The 18806-nt window shown below is 47.7% G+C and overlaps 1 protein-coding gene across 5 annotated transcripts in view; it reads right to left on the bottom strand.

Moving 5' to 3' along the window:
• Positions 1–18806, bottom strand: part of CDK5RAP2 (CDK5 regulatory subunit associated protein 2) — a 2172192-nt gene that overhangs the window by 1644399 nt on the left and 508987 nt on the right. For 4 of the 5 annotated variants that reach the window (XM_069609888.1, XM_069609889.1, XM_069609892.1 and 1 more), the window contains one exon: positions 11900–12031. The exons of the other annotated variant lie outside the window; for it this stretch is intronic. In XM_069609888.1, the coding sequence (XP_069465989.1) occupies positions 11900–12031 (132 nt within the window). The remainder of the gene's footprint in view (positions 1–11899; positions 12032–18806) is intronic. 5 annotated transcript variants of the gene reach the window in all.

Raw genomic sequence — 18806 nt, 5'->3', positions numbered from 1 at the left:
AGCACACATACTGAAAGGCAAAGAAGGAATCTTATGAAACAAAGTGAAAGCAAGTAATGAACATTACTGAAGAGTGGTAAAGTAAGGTGGTAAAGGAAAGTGAACACCACATACTGAACTGTATGAAAGAACACACTGGCAAAGCCAAGAGACTGGCAAGGAGAACCCAAAGTGAATGTTATCCAAAGTACAGGGGCAGTGACAGAAAAACCTGTGTGGGCAAGAAAGCCTAGCGTTATCGGTTCCGTGACCTGTAATGGGTGGACCGTGAGGTCCGACAACTGCGCCTAGACCGAGGATACCCGGTCTATGAAAGCCAAGGAAAAATACAGATAAAGAATCTTCACATATGAAAAAGATTGCTGCAGTGAAAGCAGAAGAGAGCAATCTGTGTAAACTATCAAGTAATCAGAAGGAGAGTAAAGTTGACCTCTAATTGGTTTTGAATGTTAAGAGACTGCAACTAAGTGTGAGTTGGCAAGCTGGACAAGCTGATATCTTGGGGAAGGGAAACCTGAGACTGTGTGAACTTTGTTGTCGCCTGGAGGAAGGGAACCTCATGGCTCTTTTGGAACTTTGTCTTCTTCTTGGGTAAGGGAACCTAGAGACTTTGTGGAACTCCCTTGAACCTGGGGAAGGGGAGCTGGAAAGCAAGCCAAGAGCTGGACTAAGCTCAGAACTTTATTTTGGAACACTGTGTTATGGTTGACATTCCTACACATTGTTTAGCTTTAGTTGTGAGGGCAATCATAGGTTTTGGACACAGACAGACTTTTACGTTGAACTTACTGACTTGGGACTATCCTTAGTATCTTTAGGTAGAGAAATCCCACCTTAAGATAGGGCAAGTGAGGCCTTACACCATCCTGACAGTTAAGTTAATAAAAGTATTTTTGTTTGATTTTTGAATAGGTTCTCTGTGTCTTGCTTCATGATGCCAATACATTTCTTAAAAAGGGGAGGCAGCAACCCTGGGGCACTGTTTGCAAGACCCAAGCATTGGAAGTAATGCCCTGCCATTCCTCCAAATGCTGATTTAGCCTGCACCCTGCGCAGTCTTGTGGACTAAGGCCTCAAAGTGGTATTGAGGTAGTCGAAGCAATGGCTGAAGATAAGGCAGACATTGCCTGGGCGGACTTAGCCCTTCTTCCTCGTCCATGACAAGGGTCATTTCTCTGGCCTCTTTGTCTGGCCTGGCGTCTCACTCTTCTAAATGAGGAATAGTAAGGAACAAGTTACTTACCTGTAACTGTTGTTCTCCGGCATGGGTCTGGCATGGATTCACATGCTCATGAATATTCCCCGTCGTCAGGCTGGGAATCCTCGGTACAGAAAAAAATCAGTATCAGTTTCGTTTATGATCTGTCTTTCCTAGTAGTAACCAATCACTGATCTCTGGGTCATACTGCCCACAGCCAATGACTGCCCTTTCCCTAAGCCCCGCCTCCGGCAGCCATCCTCAGATTTGGTAGCACGTAAAGTGGCAGTACGACCAAGTGAAGAGCCGCAGAGGGGTAGGCGGGAGGGTTCGCATGTGAATCCATGCCAGACCCATGCTGGAGAACAACAGTTACAGGTAAGTAACTTGTTCCTTCTCCAGCATGGGGTCTGGCATGGATTCACATGCTCATGAATATAAGATTACATAGCAGTACACACATGCACAACCACGCGAGGTGGCAAAAGGCTCAACATTAAGCAACTCTTAGCTCCTCACCAGGCCCTTCAGGCGAACAGGTTGCGCAGCACTGCTTGGCCGACCGTGGACTCCTCCCTGGAATCCCGATCGACGCAGTAGAATTTCGTGAAGGTGTGCGTCGACCTCCACGTAGCAGCCCTGCAGATGTCCAGCAGGGGCACACCAGACAAGAACGCCGTGGTAGCAGCGATCGCTCTGGTCGAATGGGCTCTCGGAAGCCGGGCAGCGATCGGTTTGCCAACCGGTAACAGTGCATGATACAGCCGGAGAGCCAGCTGGAAATGGAAGCCTACGAGAGAGCCTTCCCTTGATTCACAGGTCCAAAGTTCACAAAAAGCTGTGACGTCTTCCGAAAACTCTTCGTGCGGTCCACGTAGATCTTCAGCGCTCTAGCTACATCCAGCGAGTGCAAAGTCCTCTCGGCTGGCGACGGGAAGAAAACTGGTAACACCAAGGGCTCGTTGAGGTGGAAGTCCGACGGCACCTTGGGCATGAAGGAGGGGTGCGCCCTGAGCACCACCCTTGTGTCGTGAAAAGTCAAGTATGGAGGCTTGCAAGATAGGGCCTGAATCTCTCCCACGCGCCGTGCGGAGGTGATGGCCACAAGAAAAGCTGTTTTCCACGATAGGAACTTCAACGGTGCCGTATGCATAGGCTCGAACGGAGTCCCCACGAGCCTAGTCAGCACCACGTTGAGCTCCCATGCCGGGGCTGGGGCCTTCACCGGCGGGAACGAGCGGAATAGTCCCTTCATAAACTCCTTCACCAGGCGATGAGACCACAAGGACACCCGTCCTGTTGTCCTGGTGTATCTGGGGATGGTAGCCAGATGTATCTTGATGGAGTTGTGAGCTAGTCCAGCCTTGGCCAACAATAGTAGGAACGGCAGTACTTGAGGGGCCGTAATCCGCAGAGGGTTAATCTTCTGTGCTCGGCACCAGATAGAGAACCTCTTCCATTTGTGTCCGTAACACTTGAGTTGAGGACGCCCTGGCCTTTGCAAGAACCTCTCTGCAGTCGGCCGGTATATCGTATCCCTCAAACTCTAGTGCTGCAGGAGCCAGGCCTGCAAGTTCAGCGACTTCGGGTCGTGATGAAGAATGGAGCCTCCTCCTCTGGAGAGAAGATCCGCGTCCACGGGCAGTTTGACTGGTGGGGATGCCGATAAGTCCAGAAGGTCCGGGAACCAGATCTGTCTCGGCCACGCCGGTGTGACAAGGGTCATCCTGCACTGGGACCTCTTGAGCTGGTTGACGAGCCGGAGTAGCAGTGGCAACAGCGGGAAAGCATAGAGGAACAGGTTGTTCGAGGGGAACGAGAAAGCATCGCTCATGCTCCTCGGTTGGGGGAACCTGCTGGCGAACCTCTGGCACTTGGAGTTCGTCGCCGTCGCGAAGAGACCGACCTGGGGTCTGCCCCACAGCCTGAAGAGTCGATCCACTTGATCCTGGCGCAGCTTCCTGCTGAGTGAGTCGGCGATGGTGTTCTTTATCCCTGCCAGATGAAAAGGTACCAGAAACATCCCCTGGTCGACGGCCCAATGCCACAGATCCTGGGATTCCTTGGACAGGGCTGGGGATCTGGTTCCACCGTGCTTCCTGATGTAGAACATTGTGGTGGTGTTGTCGGTGAAGATCTTGCCCTTGAGGGACGGAAGAAAGGACCTCAGGGCCCAAAACACTCCGTGGAGCTCCAAAATGTTGCTATGAAGCTGTTTTTCCTCCGGGAGCAAAGGCCTCTCGCATGGAGATTTCCAGTATGCGCTCCCCACCCTTCCAGGGAGGCATCCGTCATCACCGTTACCTGGTGAGCTGGGGTCTGAAAGTCTGCGCCTGCCTTCAGATGAGTGCAGGTGCCCCACCACCGGATCGCTCGTCGGAAGGTCTCGTTGAGCGGTATCCTGTCCTCGAAGCTGCCCGTCGCCTGGATCCACAGTGCGTCAAGGAACTCTTGCAGTGGACGCGGCGTACCAGATAGAGGCAGGAGGACATCATCCTGAGAAGGGATTTGATGGATCTTACCCTGGCTACGTCCGTGGCTAGCAGGCGTTGCACCTTGCCCAGGATGGCTTTCGTCCTTCCGTCGGACGGCGAGGCCAGCCGTGCCACTATGTCGAGCTTGGCTCCCAGAAACAGGGCGACCTGCAAAGGGACCAGGTGGGATTTGGGGAAGTTGATGGAGAACCCCAGGTCCGTGAGTAGCTGGACGGTCTTCGCTGTGTGTTCTACGGCAAGCTCCCTTGTCCTTGCTCGGATGAGCCAGTCGTCCAGGTAGGGATAGACGTGGATCCCTTGCGTAGCCACGCCGCCACCGGTGCTAGGCACTTGGTGAATACCCTGGGTGCCGACTATAATCCGAACGGGAGGGCCTTGAACTGGTAGTGCCGTCCTTGGACCATGAACCTGAGGAACTTCCGGTGTCCTTTTAGAATGGGGATGTGGAAGTAGGCATCCTCCAAGTCCAACGACGACAGGAAATCGTCCTCCTCCAGCTGTCCCAGCATATGCTGGAGGGTGACCATCCGAACTTCTGAGCCTTGATGTACTTATTCAGTCGCCGCAGGTCCATGATGGGACGCCAACCTCCTTTCTTCTTCTTTACGAGAAAGTATCTTGAGTAGACCCCGGAGTCTCTTTGGGACGAGCTCGATGCCACCTTTCTTGAGCATCGCCCTTACCTCCAGTAGCAGCTGGGGTACCTGGTTTTCCTTCCTGGCCACGGGTGGCACGCGAGGGCACTTCTTTATAAACTCAAGGGCGTGCCCCTGGGCCAGGGTATCCAGCACCCAACTGTCGGTGGAGATGGACTCCCACACGCTGACTAACTTCGCCAGCCGGCCTCCCACCAGGGGGCTCCGGTGGGGGCCCAACGCCACGGTCGGTTCAGTCCTGTTTCGAGGCCGCCCTGCCGCCTTGACCTCCCTGGCGATGACGGTGGGAACCTCCAGACTTGCCCAGTCCTCTATAGGCCTCCTGCGACGAGGAACGGGTCGCTTGACGGTAGGTAGAGGAGCCGCTGCCGGAACCTTTGGAGGTCCCTTGCTTGCCTCCGGTGTTCCGAAAGGACGGCCGTCGTTGCTGGAGAGCTCCCAGGGCCCTGGCTGTCTTCGTGTCCATCTTGATGGCTTGCAAGGACTCATCGACTGTCTTCCCAAACATGTTGTTCCCGTCGAAGGGCATGTCCAACACTTTGGCTTGTACGTCCTGGCGGAAATCCATCGCCGTCAGCCATCCGCAACGTCTGAGGCAAACACAGTTGCCCAACTGGCGGAAACCGGTGTCAGCAATGTCCGTCGCCACCGTTATAGCGTGGTCCGACGCCACCTCGCCTTCTTGCAGGATTTCCAGGGCTTCTGCCCTCTTGTCGTCCGGCAGGAAGTCCAACAAGGGAGCGATTTCATAACAAAGATCCCTGTCGTAACGGGCAACGATAGCCAGGGCGTTGGCCGCCTTAATCGTCGTCGCCGCCGATGTGATGACTCGTCGTCCCATCGCGTCGAGCTTCTTTCCCTCGCCGTCCGGCGGTGAAGTCGATGTCGATGCCCACCCCGCCTTCCTCCTGGCTGCCGCCGAGACGACTGAATCCGGGGTCGGCTGTGCTCTAAGGCATAGAGGGGGCGCGTCGGGGACCCTGTACTTCTTTTCGTATCGGTCCCTTTTTGCCGGCATCGTGGACGGGTTCTTGAGAAGGGAGAGCCCCTCGTCCCAGATGTCATCCAGTAGAGGTACCGCGAGGACCGTCTTCCTCTTGGTCTCTCGACGTTGATAGTGGAACCCCTCCTTTTCTTCGGGGCAGAGCTGGAAAAGCTCGGAAGCCCTGGAGATCATCGCATGGAAGGATCCAATCTCATCGGGGGCGGGGAAGCCAGGGGGGGGGGGGACAACGGGAGGTCCACCCAGCCGTCGCCGCCCTCGTCGTCCGTGCCATCCCGCGGACTGTGGATGGGGAGGAGGGTTGAGAAGGCCTCGAGGGCTTGAAGGGTGCAGGAGGATGTGTTCTACTCCTCTTGGGTGGTGGACTTCCCAACGGCCCTGCCCCTGGCTCCTCCGTCGGGCCTGGTTCCGGCTCCCCCGTCGGGGGTAAAGGCAATCTAGTCCTTATTTCAGAGCATAAGGATTGAATTGCCATCAAAATGGCCGCCGAGTTGTCCTGCGGCACTGGCTGCGACGGGCACGACGGTTGGTATGGGGTCCCGTCGGCGCCGCCGTCGCTTCCGTCGTCCCCCTCGTCCCCCTCGTCGGGATGCCTCTCGACGGGCTGGTCCTCCTCCATGCCCGCGTCGTGGCTCTCAGGGGCTTCGACAAGTTCCTCCTCGGAGGTTGTGTCTGAATCTACGACGGCCACTGGCCCCCCTCTTTCTCCGTGGGGGTTCTTTCGATGGGCTTGAAAGATGCCTCCCTCCGAGGTGGCAGGGAGACTGTGGGCCCCGAGGCTGCTACCACAGGTGTAACCTCTGTAGGCTGCGCCAGGGTTGCCATGACCTCCTCGATAGAGGCCTTGGCTGGGTGAATCAAGGCCTTAGTCACTGACTGCATGCTTGTGGCCTTCACCTTGGGGGAGGGCTCCCCGCCTCGCACCCCCTCAGCCGAAATCTTCGAAATCGACAGGGGCCTCTCCAGAAGCTTGGCCGGGTTCTCGGATTTCCTCTTACCCGAGCCAGAGCGTTGGCTCATGGTCAATGGCGCCGGGGAGGATGCGCCCTGCCTGGCAGCCGAGGAGCCTGACCGTTCGGCGCTGCCGTGCCCGCGGACCCGTGGTGCTTAGCCTTCTGTTGGGCCCCCATCGCCGGGGCGCCCTCACAGGACTTAGAAGACCGCTCGGATTTCTTCTTTTTCTTCTCACCTGTCGGGCTCTTTCCCTCCCGCCAGTTGGCGAGACGAAGATGGCGGTCCCTCATGGTCCGCTCCGACATGTTCCCGCAAAACGCACAGTCCTCCTCCACGTGCGTTTTGTCCTCGTGAAGACAGAGGCATAAGGAAAGCTTGTCTTCCTTGAACACATTCTGCAGCTGGCATCCAGGGCAGGCCCTGAACAGCTTCCCGGGCGTCGAGCTCCCTTTCTCCTGGGCCATGTCCGGGGTAGGCCTCAGAAACTTCTGGAATCCTCCAAAAACGTTGCTCAACGAAATCTTCACTCTTGAGGCACGTAGAAACTTCCGAAACGGGTCCCCGTTGATCGGATGTAAAGACGGTGGTGCTTGAGGCTCAATTTAACTGAAAAATTAGAAATTCTCTTTGAAAAAGCGCAAAAACGCAGAAAAAGCTCGAGAGCTACAGCACGAGGACTCCCAACACTTGAACGTGCGGTAAAAATCTGAGGATGGCTGCCGGAGGCGGGGCTTAGGGAGAGGGCAGTCATTGGCTGTGGGCAGTATGACCCAGAGATCAGTGATTGGTTACTACTAGGAAAGACAGATCGGAAACAAAACTGATACTGATTTTTTTCTGTACCGAGGATTCCCAGCCTGACGGGGAATATTCATGAGCATATGAATCCATGCCAGACCCCATGCTGGAGAACAAAATGGACCCTTCCATGCCTGAGCTGTTGGGTTAGAAGGTTGAGGTTCCCTTATTGCAGCACAGAGATTTGGCCGCTGCCTTTGAGGTCTATAATTTTACAAGGATTTCATCAATCTCGTTAGCAAACAGGAGTGTGCGATCAATGGGCATGTTAAGAAGTCTGGACTGCACATCCGGTGCAAACCCAGACTTTCATAACCACGTAAACCTGTGCGTTACTGTGCTAGCTGCCATGGCTCTGCTTCCGCTATTGGTAGAGCCCAGACCTTATTGGAGGGATTTGCACATTGCGTCCTTAACATCTTTCATGATGTTCAGGAAACACTCTCTTCTCCCTCAGGGATATGTTCAGCTGCCATCGAAATACAGTCCGACAAAGCGTGGTTGAATTTGCCTAGAGAGCAAGTGGTATTGATAGATTTGAGGGCCATACTACGGGCCAAAAAAAACCCTTTTTGCCAGTGTGTCAATTCGCTTGTCATCCCTATCCAGAGGGATGGTAGGGTAAACTGCTTGCCTAGATGTAGATTTTCTACAGGGTAGGTTGCCTTTAAAGGAAATCCGGATCAATGCTGGATGGTTTATTTTATTTTGTCAAAGATTTACTGACCGGTTTGTTGCCATGGGACTCCCAATTCGTCAGCACTTTATTTGTAGTGCAGAGTGAAATGGTAAAATAGAGTCTTTTTGATAATCCTTGTCAATTATGTCCATTAAGTCATCTTGCTCATAGGCAGTAACTGGTCTCCCCAACCCAGGTATTCAGTTACCCTGTTCATTAGTTGTCTGTATAATGCCTCAGTATGCTCAGACGAGTCACATGTGGCAAAGTCAATTTCATGGGAAGTGTCCAGACCACTTCGACGCTTTAGGTTTTCATATAAATTCTCCATCCTTGACTCCTCAGACACTAATGCCTCTGGAACATTAGGTGTTCCATATTCCAGGCCAAAGGGTGGAGTATCCTGGTCTGAGGGTTCAAAAATGGAGGAAAGAGACTTGAAAAGGTCCTTTTTGGGCGCAACGGCTTGAAACTTTTCTCAATCTCCTTCAAGGACATCAATGGTTTCAGCGCTTTTGACACCGAAAGTGATGCCTGCAATGGGCTCCACCCACGACTCAAAGGAGTCTTCGAAAGTAGAGGAACTGGCCTCTCCTCCACTCGAGGGATCTCGAGGGGTCAACAGCATTTTGCCCAAGCTCGAGGGCAAGTAAGCTTTAGCCTGCTTTGACTCCTTATCGGCCTTGGCATGCTCGACAGCTTCGAGACCCGTCTCCTTTTCCTTCGAAGGGTCTGGGGCCGCCTTTTCGAAGATTCTCATCATCTGGAGAAGGAATGCCTCCCATTCAACTTTCTAAGCTGACTTACCTGGGCAGGCTACCCTGCGGTCAGGAGATGAGTCGTAGGAGGAAGACTGAGAACTACAATGCCTTTTCTTTGACCGTTTCCTTGAGGAGGAGGAGGAGTGGCGGGAACCGCTCAGAGAAAGTTTATTGGAACATTTTGTCGGCTGCGACTCACCCCTCAATTCGTCAAATCTTTCAAAGGAGTCATGGTGTGGGATTTCTGAGGGGGCTTACCCACAGTGAGTTTCCCATTTCGTTCTTTGAGTGCCTTCCTCGTCATAGACTGACTGGACCTGCAGTCTGCTGTCTTTGGTCGATGCCTAAGTACCACAAACCCAGTGACGGTTGATAATTGACATTTTCGACCCTCACTCGAGGCATTTCTTAAACCCAGTCATCGAAGTCAACAATTTTAGAATATTTATTTTAATTCTCAACAGAAACAACTGCACCCTGTCTGAAGCGAGGCCAGTGGAAAAACAGAACTGAATAACAGGCGTGGTGTGTGTTAGATATACTGTTGATGACATCAACCTCGAAAGGGGACGGTGGCCTTCGTGAGGCATCTAGTCAATGATGACGCACAGCATGCTTGAATGCAAAATAAAACATTCTGAAGCCGCTGACGCTGGAAGTAGTTATAAGATGAGGAATACGTGGGAGGACACAATCCATTTGAAAGGTCTCTTACAATTTGAGTAAATCCCATCCAGACTCTTTTTAGCATAGGTATCCCTTTTGGGTTTAAGGTAGGATGTCCATCTCAATACCTTCCACTATGTAGATCAGAGCTAATGGATGTGCCATAGGCTCCATTGCAGGGGTTGGCCAATAAGCTGGAGATTAGTATCCCCAATAAACCATGTAACCGCCTGTTTATAATTTATCAATTTTAACACTGTTTTGCTTAGATCATTCTCAGGACAAAATATTTGTTCCCTTATGCCAAGTCACCATGTCATTATAGGTATTCATCCCCACCCCCTCGCCCCTGTTAGGCAGAAACCTGTGCAGTTCCCTTAGGGACCACTGCAAAAGATTTAAGACTACAGGTGTTTGGCAGTAAACCCACTTGGTAGCAGTCTGTACCCCACAGATTCACTTGGTAGCTGTGGCTGAGCAGTCAGACTTCCCTCAAGAAGAGTTAGGCAGTATACAGAGCATACAAAATAGGTACAGAAATACAGTAGCACAAGCAAACACTGACCAGAGCTTGGGTGTAAAAGTATATAATTATTTATTTAACACACACTTATAAAACACACTAGCACTAAATTGGTAAGATAAATTCAAAACACAACCACTATTATCATATGTACATCCCTGATTACCTGTTGGACAAGTCTTAGTTAACACCACTTATTTCCAGACAGAGGTGAGCGCTTAACGTTCGATGGCACTCCAACAAGTTAAATAAAAAGGGAGGGAAAAGCAGAATTATGGAAGCACACACAAAACACTTTTTAAAGAACCACAGCAAGTTAGGAAGGCACAGTCTACTGGTGAGCAAGGAAGTTTAGGTGCCAGGCCCACTTTCAAGGGAGCCAGGCGGAAGATGCCCAAGATCAGACAGTTACACAGAATCTTCGAAGTCTGTGGAGGTAGTTCGAAAAAGGTTTAGTTCAGTTCAGAAAAGTTAGCTAAGGTGTCCCAGGCTAACCCAGGTTCGAGAGACGAGGATTTAATACACCCCGTTCAATCGGTTGCAAGGGAAGCCAGGCGGAACACGGTACCTTAAATGAAGAGGATCCTCCAGCAGGGGCAGTTGTTCCTGGCAGCGGGTGCAAGTCGCAGCGTCGTCCAGAGGAAGAGAAGATCTCGTTGTGGAGGAAAGATGAAGGTCGTTGCACTGCCAGGGAAGAAACCAGCCGCTGAGTTCTCCGGTACAAAGGTACTACCCTTTCGGTTCCCGGTAATGGTGAAAACGTGGTATCCCGGTTGCTGGGGTGCTTGGCACAGGCAAGGCGGCCACGAGATGCTCCAGGAAGGCAAAAAGAAGGTAGACTGGTTATCCCCACCAGTCGAAGGAAGAAGACTCTCCGGGCTGGAGATCTCCTCTGTTGTTGGAAAAAGTGGTGAGATGGTTCAGCAGGGCTCCACCGGTGGTGTCGTCGTTGCAGGCCGGCTCAGCTTCTCCCTCCTCGGATTCCTTAGGTCCAGTGGGGACGTCTGAAGTTCCAGTCCCCAAAGCCCTGCTTTTATGCAGCACACCCCGATTCACTCAGCCCAGCTGTCAATCAAACATGCTAAGTGGTGAGCCGGCCAGAGTGCGACTTGAGTTACCAAGGTAACTCAGTCCAGGGTGCCTAAACCCCATCCCACACCCCCTGTGGTACCCAGACAGAGTGGCACCACTTTTGGAGGCTTCTGTGGAGAAGCCCGCCAAAAAGTGGAACAAAGGGCTCGACTTGGGTTGGAGTCACAGAAGAGAACACAAACGCCATTTTTTAATCGAGTTCTGGCAAAAAATACCAACCGGCGAATTAATATTAAATAAATAAACCGGCGGTATGTTCGAGGCTATAAGAATTAAATAATTAAAGTTGGTAGCCTCGAACAATGGGAAAATCCCATAGAGATATATTCGCGGTCGAATATAAAAAGAAGTATCCACTGCCACCAGCCAAAACTCCATCAGGGGGGACGGAGACGTGCCCCCTCGAACAACAGATCCCGGGCGAAAGAATTGCCCCGACCAGTACATCCACAATATGATGGTTTGTACTGGTTTCTGTTCATAATTTGGGACTAGGAAAGCCAATGGTGACTTTACATGCCCTGGGAGACAGTAGTCAGTCCCAGGGTATGGAGTCTATGTTGGGGGGTCGCTACGACACCCCTGGGTTACAGCACAGAGGGTGCTGTGTAACCCACATCAAAAAAACAACACATGAGACCCTATAGAGTAAAAGACCCCATAGCCCATAAAACACATGGAAAGTTAAAGGAACACCTCAAATCATGACTAAGAGTGGGAGCAAAAGAATCTCACTCTTAGCAAGAGAGAAAAAAATAAACCCCAAAAATCCAGCAAAGCTGCTGGGGGACTCACTCGGTTTGGGAAATTAGCCTTACAGAGAATTCTCCCTAACACCCCCTAACATCTTGTCCACCAAGTGTAGAATCTCATCGCATGTGCTCTGTAAAGCCTTCATTACAACATCTTTATATATTTATGTTAAACTTAGTAACACGTATGGGGGAGTAGTGGACACATGCTTTGCACCGCTTAGTCGTCAAAAAGGTATAAAAGTACTCAATGACAGAACAGGGATGAATTTAAAATACAAGAATAAGTGACATTCATTTCAGAACATTGTTAAGTACTTACTTTAATATTGGTCTCTTTAATAGCAAGCAAGTTGCTTAAATGTTCTAATTCTTGCTTTGTTTTTTTAACATTGACAAGCAACTGATTCATTTGTTCTTCTTTTTCTTTATTCAGGATGTCATCTAATGGTTTCTAAATATAATACAAGTACAACTGTCAATTTACATATGAATTAATTAACCCATAATATAAAGCATTTTGTGTTGAGAAGTATAGAAAGTGTCCTTCAAGGTTTAACTTATCCTTAGGCACACCAATACGAAACAGCAAAAACAAACTAATCTCTTAACAAAAGGAAAGAGTACATATGATAGATAGCTTGATAGTCTGTCATATCTGTCCTTCCTCACAGCACATTGGGAATGGAATGACATCGAGAAGCATGGGGGTTGGTGCAATGTGTTGCGGCAGTATGTTCTTTGTTAGATATTCTGGGAAAAGGGAGAGTTACTGCAGACATCCATGATCTGTTCCTTTCCAATGCTTTGTCACCAGTCAGACAGAAGCACCAATCCATTCCACAGTCTGAATCTCACTCACCCATGCACTCTACCATTGCTATTGTCAGCACCATCAACTTTGTAGTAGACTCACCTCTTATCGCCTTCTGACTTATGTCTGCATAATTTTAGCTGCCCTTATTCTTATGCTATCTGTTCTGAGCAGCAGCCACACGCACTGACAAGAAGAGCTGAAAGCGTGAAGCCCCAGTCTTTACGCTTGTCAACAGGCAATGTCCGAGACATCGGAGTAGGCGTTAAGCTGAGCATTTGAAGAAGTCCTGGTTGTGAATGAAGAAGTGGCCATGGGTTGTGTTGATGTGGGAGTCGACAGTTAAATATTTATCCAAGGTTTTCTCAATTTACCTGGGAAAACTCTGAGGCTTTCAAATGAACCGTTGTCCCTCAAAGCAATCCGAATGCAAGGTGCCGCTGTGCGTTAACAATGCGCTAGGAAAATAATTGAGTCAACAAAAGAATTCTGAAAAGCCAACACACATTGTGCTTGTCTGCAAAGCTGTAAAGATAATGTTTTTATGCTGTTTATAATTTATTAGGAGAATGGTCACCAGCAAGCGGACTCTTTGCATTAAATGCAGTTTAGGGGGGGGGGGATTAGGTGCAGTAAGCATTGTGCAAGGAGCCATTTATTTGGGTGATTTAGAAACATTGAGCGATCATAAACATTATGTAGGGACAACAGTAGTACATTCCAGAGTGCCTGAGCGTGGGCTGTAAAGGATCAACTCGCCCATACAAAATGTCTGGAATGGGCATGGCTATAATTAATGTGTTGACTGATATCAAAACCAGTAAGAGCTGAGGCATTGTCTCATAAAAAAGAGCGTTTTCCACAATATGCTCCGAGAGTCACACAGGCTACGTTAAACTGGATGCTTTTTCACACTTGTAGTCAATGACGGTTAGAAAATATGGCAAGATGTGGTTTTTTCCAAATAATATTGTTCAGAAACTTTGCTGCTTGAGCTTTGAAGCAGCTGAATCCACCTGATACTATTGCAAAGAAGGCTCAAGTACAGTCTATTTGTATACTTGCTTCAAGATCAGACTAAAGCAATAAGCAGACCATCACACTGCAAAAAGGGAAATGGAGAGATAGCCCATTTATGGCTGTTAGCAAGTAGAAACTAGTCAGGACCAGGAAGAATCTGAGGCGTGGGGGACAATTTGTGGTTAAACTGGATGCTTAGATTTGTAGGGAGAAATGGAGAATTAGATATCTTCTAAAATCGGTCTATCAGAAAATAGACAAACCAATTAATTTACTTGCCATTGTCACTTCATCAAGTTGTGGGAGAAGGATTGAGTGGATGACTGTGCTGAAGGCCCCAGACAGCACAAGTATTGTAAGAGCCACCAACATAGTCTATGTGCAGAGATCTTCTAGGATCATTCAGAAGAGCAACCACTACAGACTCTGGTCCTTTGCTTAGAAAAACCCTGCTTTGTAATCATCTAGGAGCTGGGTGTCCTCCAATAGTGGCTGGAATCGAGTTGAACATATTACCCATCTTTGGTATGTTCTTTCTGATGGATTACTCATTTCACCCACAGATTCCTCATCTTACAAATATCCTCCAGGTGCAAATCCAGCTTTTGAAATATTTTCAGCCACCAGGGAACGCATTATGCCTGCTAACTTGGTGCCCATGGCTTCTGGGTGGTATGTTTGGAGCTGGCTGAACAGTCAGGAAAAGCCCAGTTTTCTGCCCAAATTGGAGGCTGAGGAAGCGTAAAACTACCACAGGGTACACGCATTCCATAATTAAGGGTAGGTCACTGGGCGATTAGGAAACTGTGGCAGGAAGGGCTAACCATCAGAAAAAAACCTTACAGACAAGGCAAATAGGTTCTGTAAAGCTGAATTTCTACTTACATTAACCTAAACAGGGCATTCATTACCTCAAATTAAAGATTAATCTTTTATAACGTCCATGATACCGGAGACCTGTCTCTAAGTGCGGGATCAGTATTCAAATCTGTGTTGCTTTGCATTGTCTTGCTTCCAAGACAAAACACGCTGCCCCTGAACAATCCTCCCGGCCCACCGTGGGTATCGCAAGCCCATGGACCAGCTATTGCAGTAAGTTTGAGGGAGCGAGGGTCCTTTCCCTCTTTTTATCCCTGGCGATCTAGGAGACCTGTGACTTTTTGTGCAAGTTGGCTGGCGGGCCCTGCAGGCTTCGAGGTGCAGGACTCTTCGCTGTGTCTGTACACAGCAGCAGCTGGTGTCTCTCTCCATTGGCAGTGTGCTGCTACTGTCGGGTCTCTCTGGGGCTGTGGTTTTCCTTGGCAGCTTTTCCTCTCTATTGTGTTTCCTTCCGCTCTGTGTGTGGGCTGCTGATTTTCTTAGTTGGTCTGCGCGGTTGGCTGTCTTCAACAGGCTGGTGGTCACTGAGCGTGAAAATAGACACTGCTCAGTATCTGAAACATGAGGCAAGGCTGGCGATAAGGGTCTGTAAACACAAATGCTGGCACAAGGAGGGGACGGGTGGGTGGGAGATGGGGGGGGGGGGGGTAATTGTTCCTGAACATATCATTCATGTTCAGGGATACTAACCTCAGAAGTACCTTCCTAACCTTTAGTTGCCCCTTTCTTACCAGGCCTTACTGTTGTTACTCGGAGATGAAGTAATCAGGACCTACCAGTTCATGTTTGCAAAATAGGTTTTTCTTTATTTTCACCAGTTCCTTATATCCATGTCATAATGCTACAATCTAATAATTGTTCCTTAGAGCAGCATTTTTAACTGAGGCTAGCATTCTTAACTGAGGCTAAAAGTTTGCCCTGTCAATCGAGGACACCTCATTCAAAGCCTTATAAAGAATATGTGCTCGAGGTTTGGCGACAAAAGGAAAAAGCAGGTCGACTATTTCAACAAATTAAATCTAAAAAGAGGCGCTGTGTCAGTGTAAGGTTGCAATATTTCAAAGGTTTTTTCAACTCTAGCTTGTCCACATTTTGTTGACTTACAATTATTTCTACAATTAAATGGTACAGCAAATTAACTAATTGTTAGAGTGTAACACCTTCACCTATTCAACACAGACTATTAAAATGAGAAGATGTGGTAATTATCTGGCCATTTCACCACCTCAAGGAAATGTGCAATGTGCCAGCAATCTAAATATGTAATCAACATGGCTACAATGGCTGAAACTCCTGTAAGTAGAACATGCAGGAATGTTGCCCATAAGCATGCAATTAAGAGCTCTAAAACCTTCCCAGGCCCACAATTAGGCAACATCAAGAGCAAATTGATGTTCTCATTTCAGCTAAATGCAATTAGGTCTGGTATATCCCATACAGATCATTGTCATTCATCATGAATATCACTAATTATTCTGTTAAATTAGCTAAAAGTTGAATATATAAATCGTATAAGTGCATACCTTAGTAGCCTAATAACGTCAGATTGTAGGTATACAAAACAAATTTAGACAGGACTTGGGTGCAGAGGAGGTAACTCAACCTTGGCACGAGATTGGACATCATCTGTTCTGCAATTGTTTTCCAAAGTGTATCAGACACTACCGCCCCCTGCACACTTTGTTGCTGAATAGATCCGCCAGAATTAGATTAACAATTAAGAACGTAAAAGTAAATTACATTCAGTGTAAAAAGATTCTTGGAAAAACAGTAATAATACAAGTCAGAGGTAAATTCGGTGTTCAAGTCTTCCTTTATATTGAAAGTTAACAGCACAATGCGTTTCTGGGTGCAAACTCCCTTCAACTGAATAATCTACAATATAAAAAACAAACTGTCAGTACAGTTGAAGTCTGAACTCACAGTATATAAAATCTGTGCAAAGTGTAAATTGTTTGACTAAATCCAATCTTTGAAATTGGATACTACGCTCCATCATATATTAACTACTGACAAATATCTTGAGTCATTGGTATCATTCATTTATACTAGATTGTGATATAGTGCCAAAAATAAGGAACACTAAGTTGAAGATGAATCCCAGTAAATGTGCTCATAGGAGAAGTGGCGATGTGAGCATGCTTGGGTAGGGACTAGGTATCGGAATAAAAATGCCCATGCAGTTAACCCTGGAAACAAGCTCGACGTGCGTCAATGGTGTACAACCGCAGAGGGATGATGGTACAAAGTGTGAGAATATATGTACCTGTGAAGATCAATGCGTTATCCCCAAGAATATGGGTTAGGACATCTCATGATATCCAGTGGCTGAGAGATAGAAAAAGAAAATACAGAGATTAAAGAGACGTGTTGTCAAAGATTATAATGGATGGTGATAGGTTGGACAGGTTAAAAGACGAGAAAAAACCTGTGAATGAAGGTTTGTTCAAAAATCGGTCTGTGAAAAGGAGACAAAAACAGTAGAACGGGTGTAAAGGAGCCAATACATGGGAAGATCGGTCTGTGCAATAAGGGATCACAGGGATTGTGAAAAAGTCCCTTACCAGAATAATGGTGACCTATAAACTGGAGAAAGACAGTTCGTGTCAGGTCCTCAGTGTGTCAGATATCAGAAAATGAAAGCAAAGATGATTCCTACAGTGCGCGTACACAGTTGGTTTGGAGAGGCTGAAAAGACATATGCAAAGCCGATTGTAAAGCCAAGGAGGCAAAGTGCCAGCAGTGATCATATGTAATATATGCCTTCCTTCAAAAGAAGGGAGGTACTGATAATAAAAGAAAAAAAATATTCCTGCGTATATCTGGCGAGTTAATCTCTAGCGTAACAGTTCGATTTAGAAAGACCGGCTTTCTCATTTATTTTTAAAAAAGAAAACGTATTTAAAAGATTTAGAAAAGATCTTTTCACCGAGTACTGGTATCTCGACCACTGCTAATTTTCTAAAATATATTGATTTTCAGAGTAGTACATAGAAATGTTTGTGTAGGCTGGTGCCATCGCTGAGCCCATGGCAGTGCCTGAAATGTGTACATAATATTGTCGTACCTAAAGCAGCTATTATGCAAAATGATGTATAGTAATTCAATAATTAATTGTCTGTTGAATCTCACTGTGTCATCTCTAAGTATAAGCCATTCCACTGCTCCTAGACTGTCCTGGTGAGGTATAGATGTATAGAGACTACCAACAACCAATGCAATTAGCATGTGAGTAGCAGAGATCGCTTCTAGATTTTCCAAGTGATTAAAAAAATGAGTGGTGTCTCGTAGATATGTATCTGTGGATTGAACAAGTGGTTGCAACGCTTTATGTACATGGATGGCCAGAGGATCAAAAACACTTTCTGTGCCCGCTACTATCAGTAGAGTGGCGTATTTGTGTATTTTGGGTAGGGCATAGAAGACCAGAGTTATGAGGAAATGGTTTGTAAGAAATTCCTTGGTTTTAGAGGAAATCCAACCAGTCTCTTCAGCGCTCTCTAGTGTGGTCTTGATTAGATCTTTGATCACTATGATCGGGTCCCTATCTAGTTTCATGTAAACATTGTCATCTGATAGGAGGTTGAGGCAATTTGTGATATAGAACTCAAAATCCATAACCACAATAGCACCTCCTTTTTCTACAGTTTTAATGATCATGATTTCCTTCTCTGCTACATTTTCAATAAGTTTAAGCTTTTTACTTTTAATGTTCACCTGGAACTTTTTTTTTTACTTCAACTTTATTCATTTGTTTGATGACTTGACTCTCAAACATACTCAAAGCTATGTTGTTCAAGGTGCGATTAAATTGACTTTTAGGACGAAGTTCCAAGAGATCAAAGGATACTGATTTCCTTTCAATGGGTGGTTGTAATTCAAAAAATGTTTGTAACTGAATCTTCCTGAGAAGTTTGTTCAAATTAAACGTTTTGGCAAATAATGTAGTGTTGAATGGCTGAATGTAGGTACGAAAGACAAGCCCATATTCAATAGTTTAAGTTGTTGATCACTCAAAGTTTTTTTTTAAATATATTCTCCACTATGTTTACTCACATTGTAGCCTTGGCACACCTTGTTCTCTTCTGCCTTCCATCCCTTTATTCTTCAGCTTCTTACCATTCCCCAAACTGCCCCCCCACACCATTGCTTATAACTGTACCTGGGTCCATTGTCTAGGTTCTAGAAGTGGTCCTCTCCAGTAAACAGTGGATAGTTTTGCCCCCCCCCCCCCGAACTCTCCCCCTCGATGTTAACCCTATCGGGCTATATTCAAGTCCATTTATTTGGTATCGGATCTGTTCCAGATCTCCGGAGCATATTTTCACATCTTCTTAGGTTTTTTCGTGATCCACCCTTGAGGCCCAGGTCTTGTATTCCCAGGTGTCTCTGTTTGGTGCTCTGTCGCATTGGCCCCTCTCGTCTCTCCTTGCAACATCCCTAGGGTTCTCAGTCCTTCCTCTACTTGGGACACAATCTGTTCCTCATTTCCCATATGGAATTGTAGCCTTGTTAT

This window comes from Ambystoma mexicanum, chromosome 8, assembly GCF_040938575.1.
Source record: "Ambystoma mexicanum isolate Mex_15411 chromosome 8, UKY_AmexF1_1, whole genome shotgun sequence".
Lineage (NCBI taxonomy): Eukaryota > Metazoa > Chordata > Amphibia > Caudata > Ambystomatidae > Ambystoma > Ambystoma mexicanum.
Note: the sequence above shows the minus strand (reverse complement) of the source record. Positions and strands in the feature narration are given on the sequence as shown.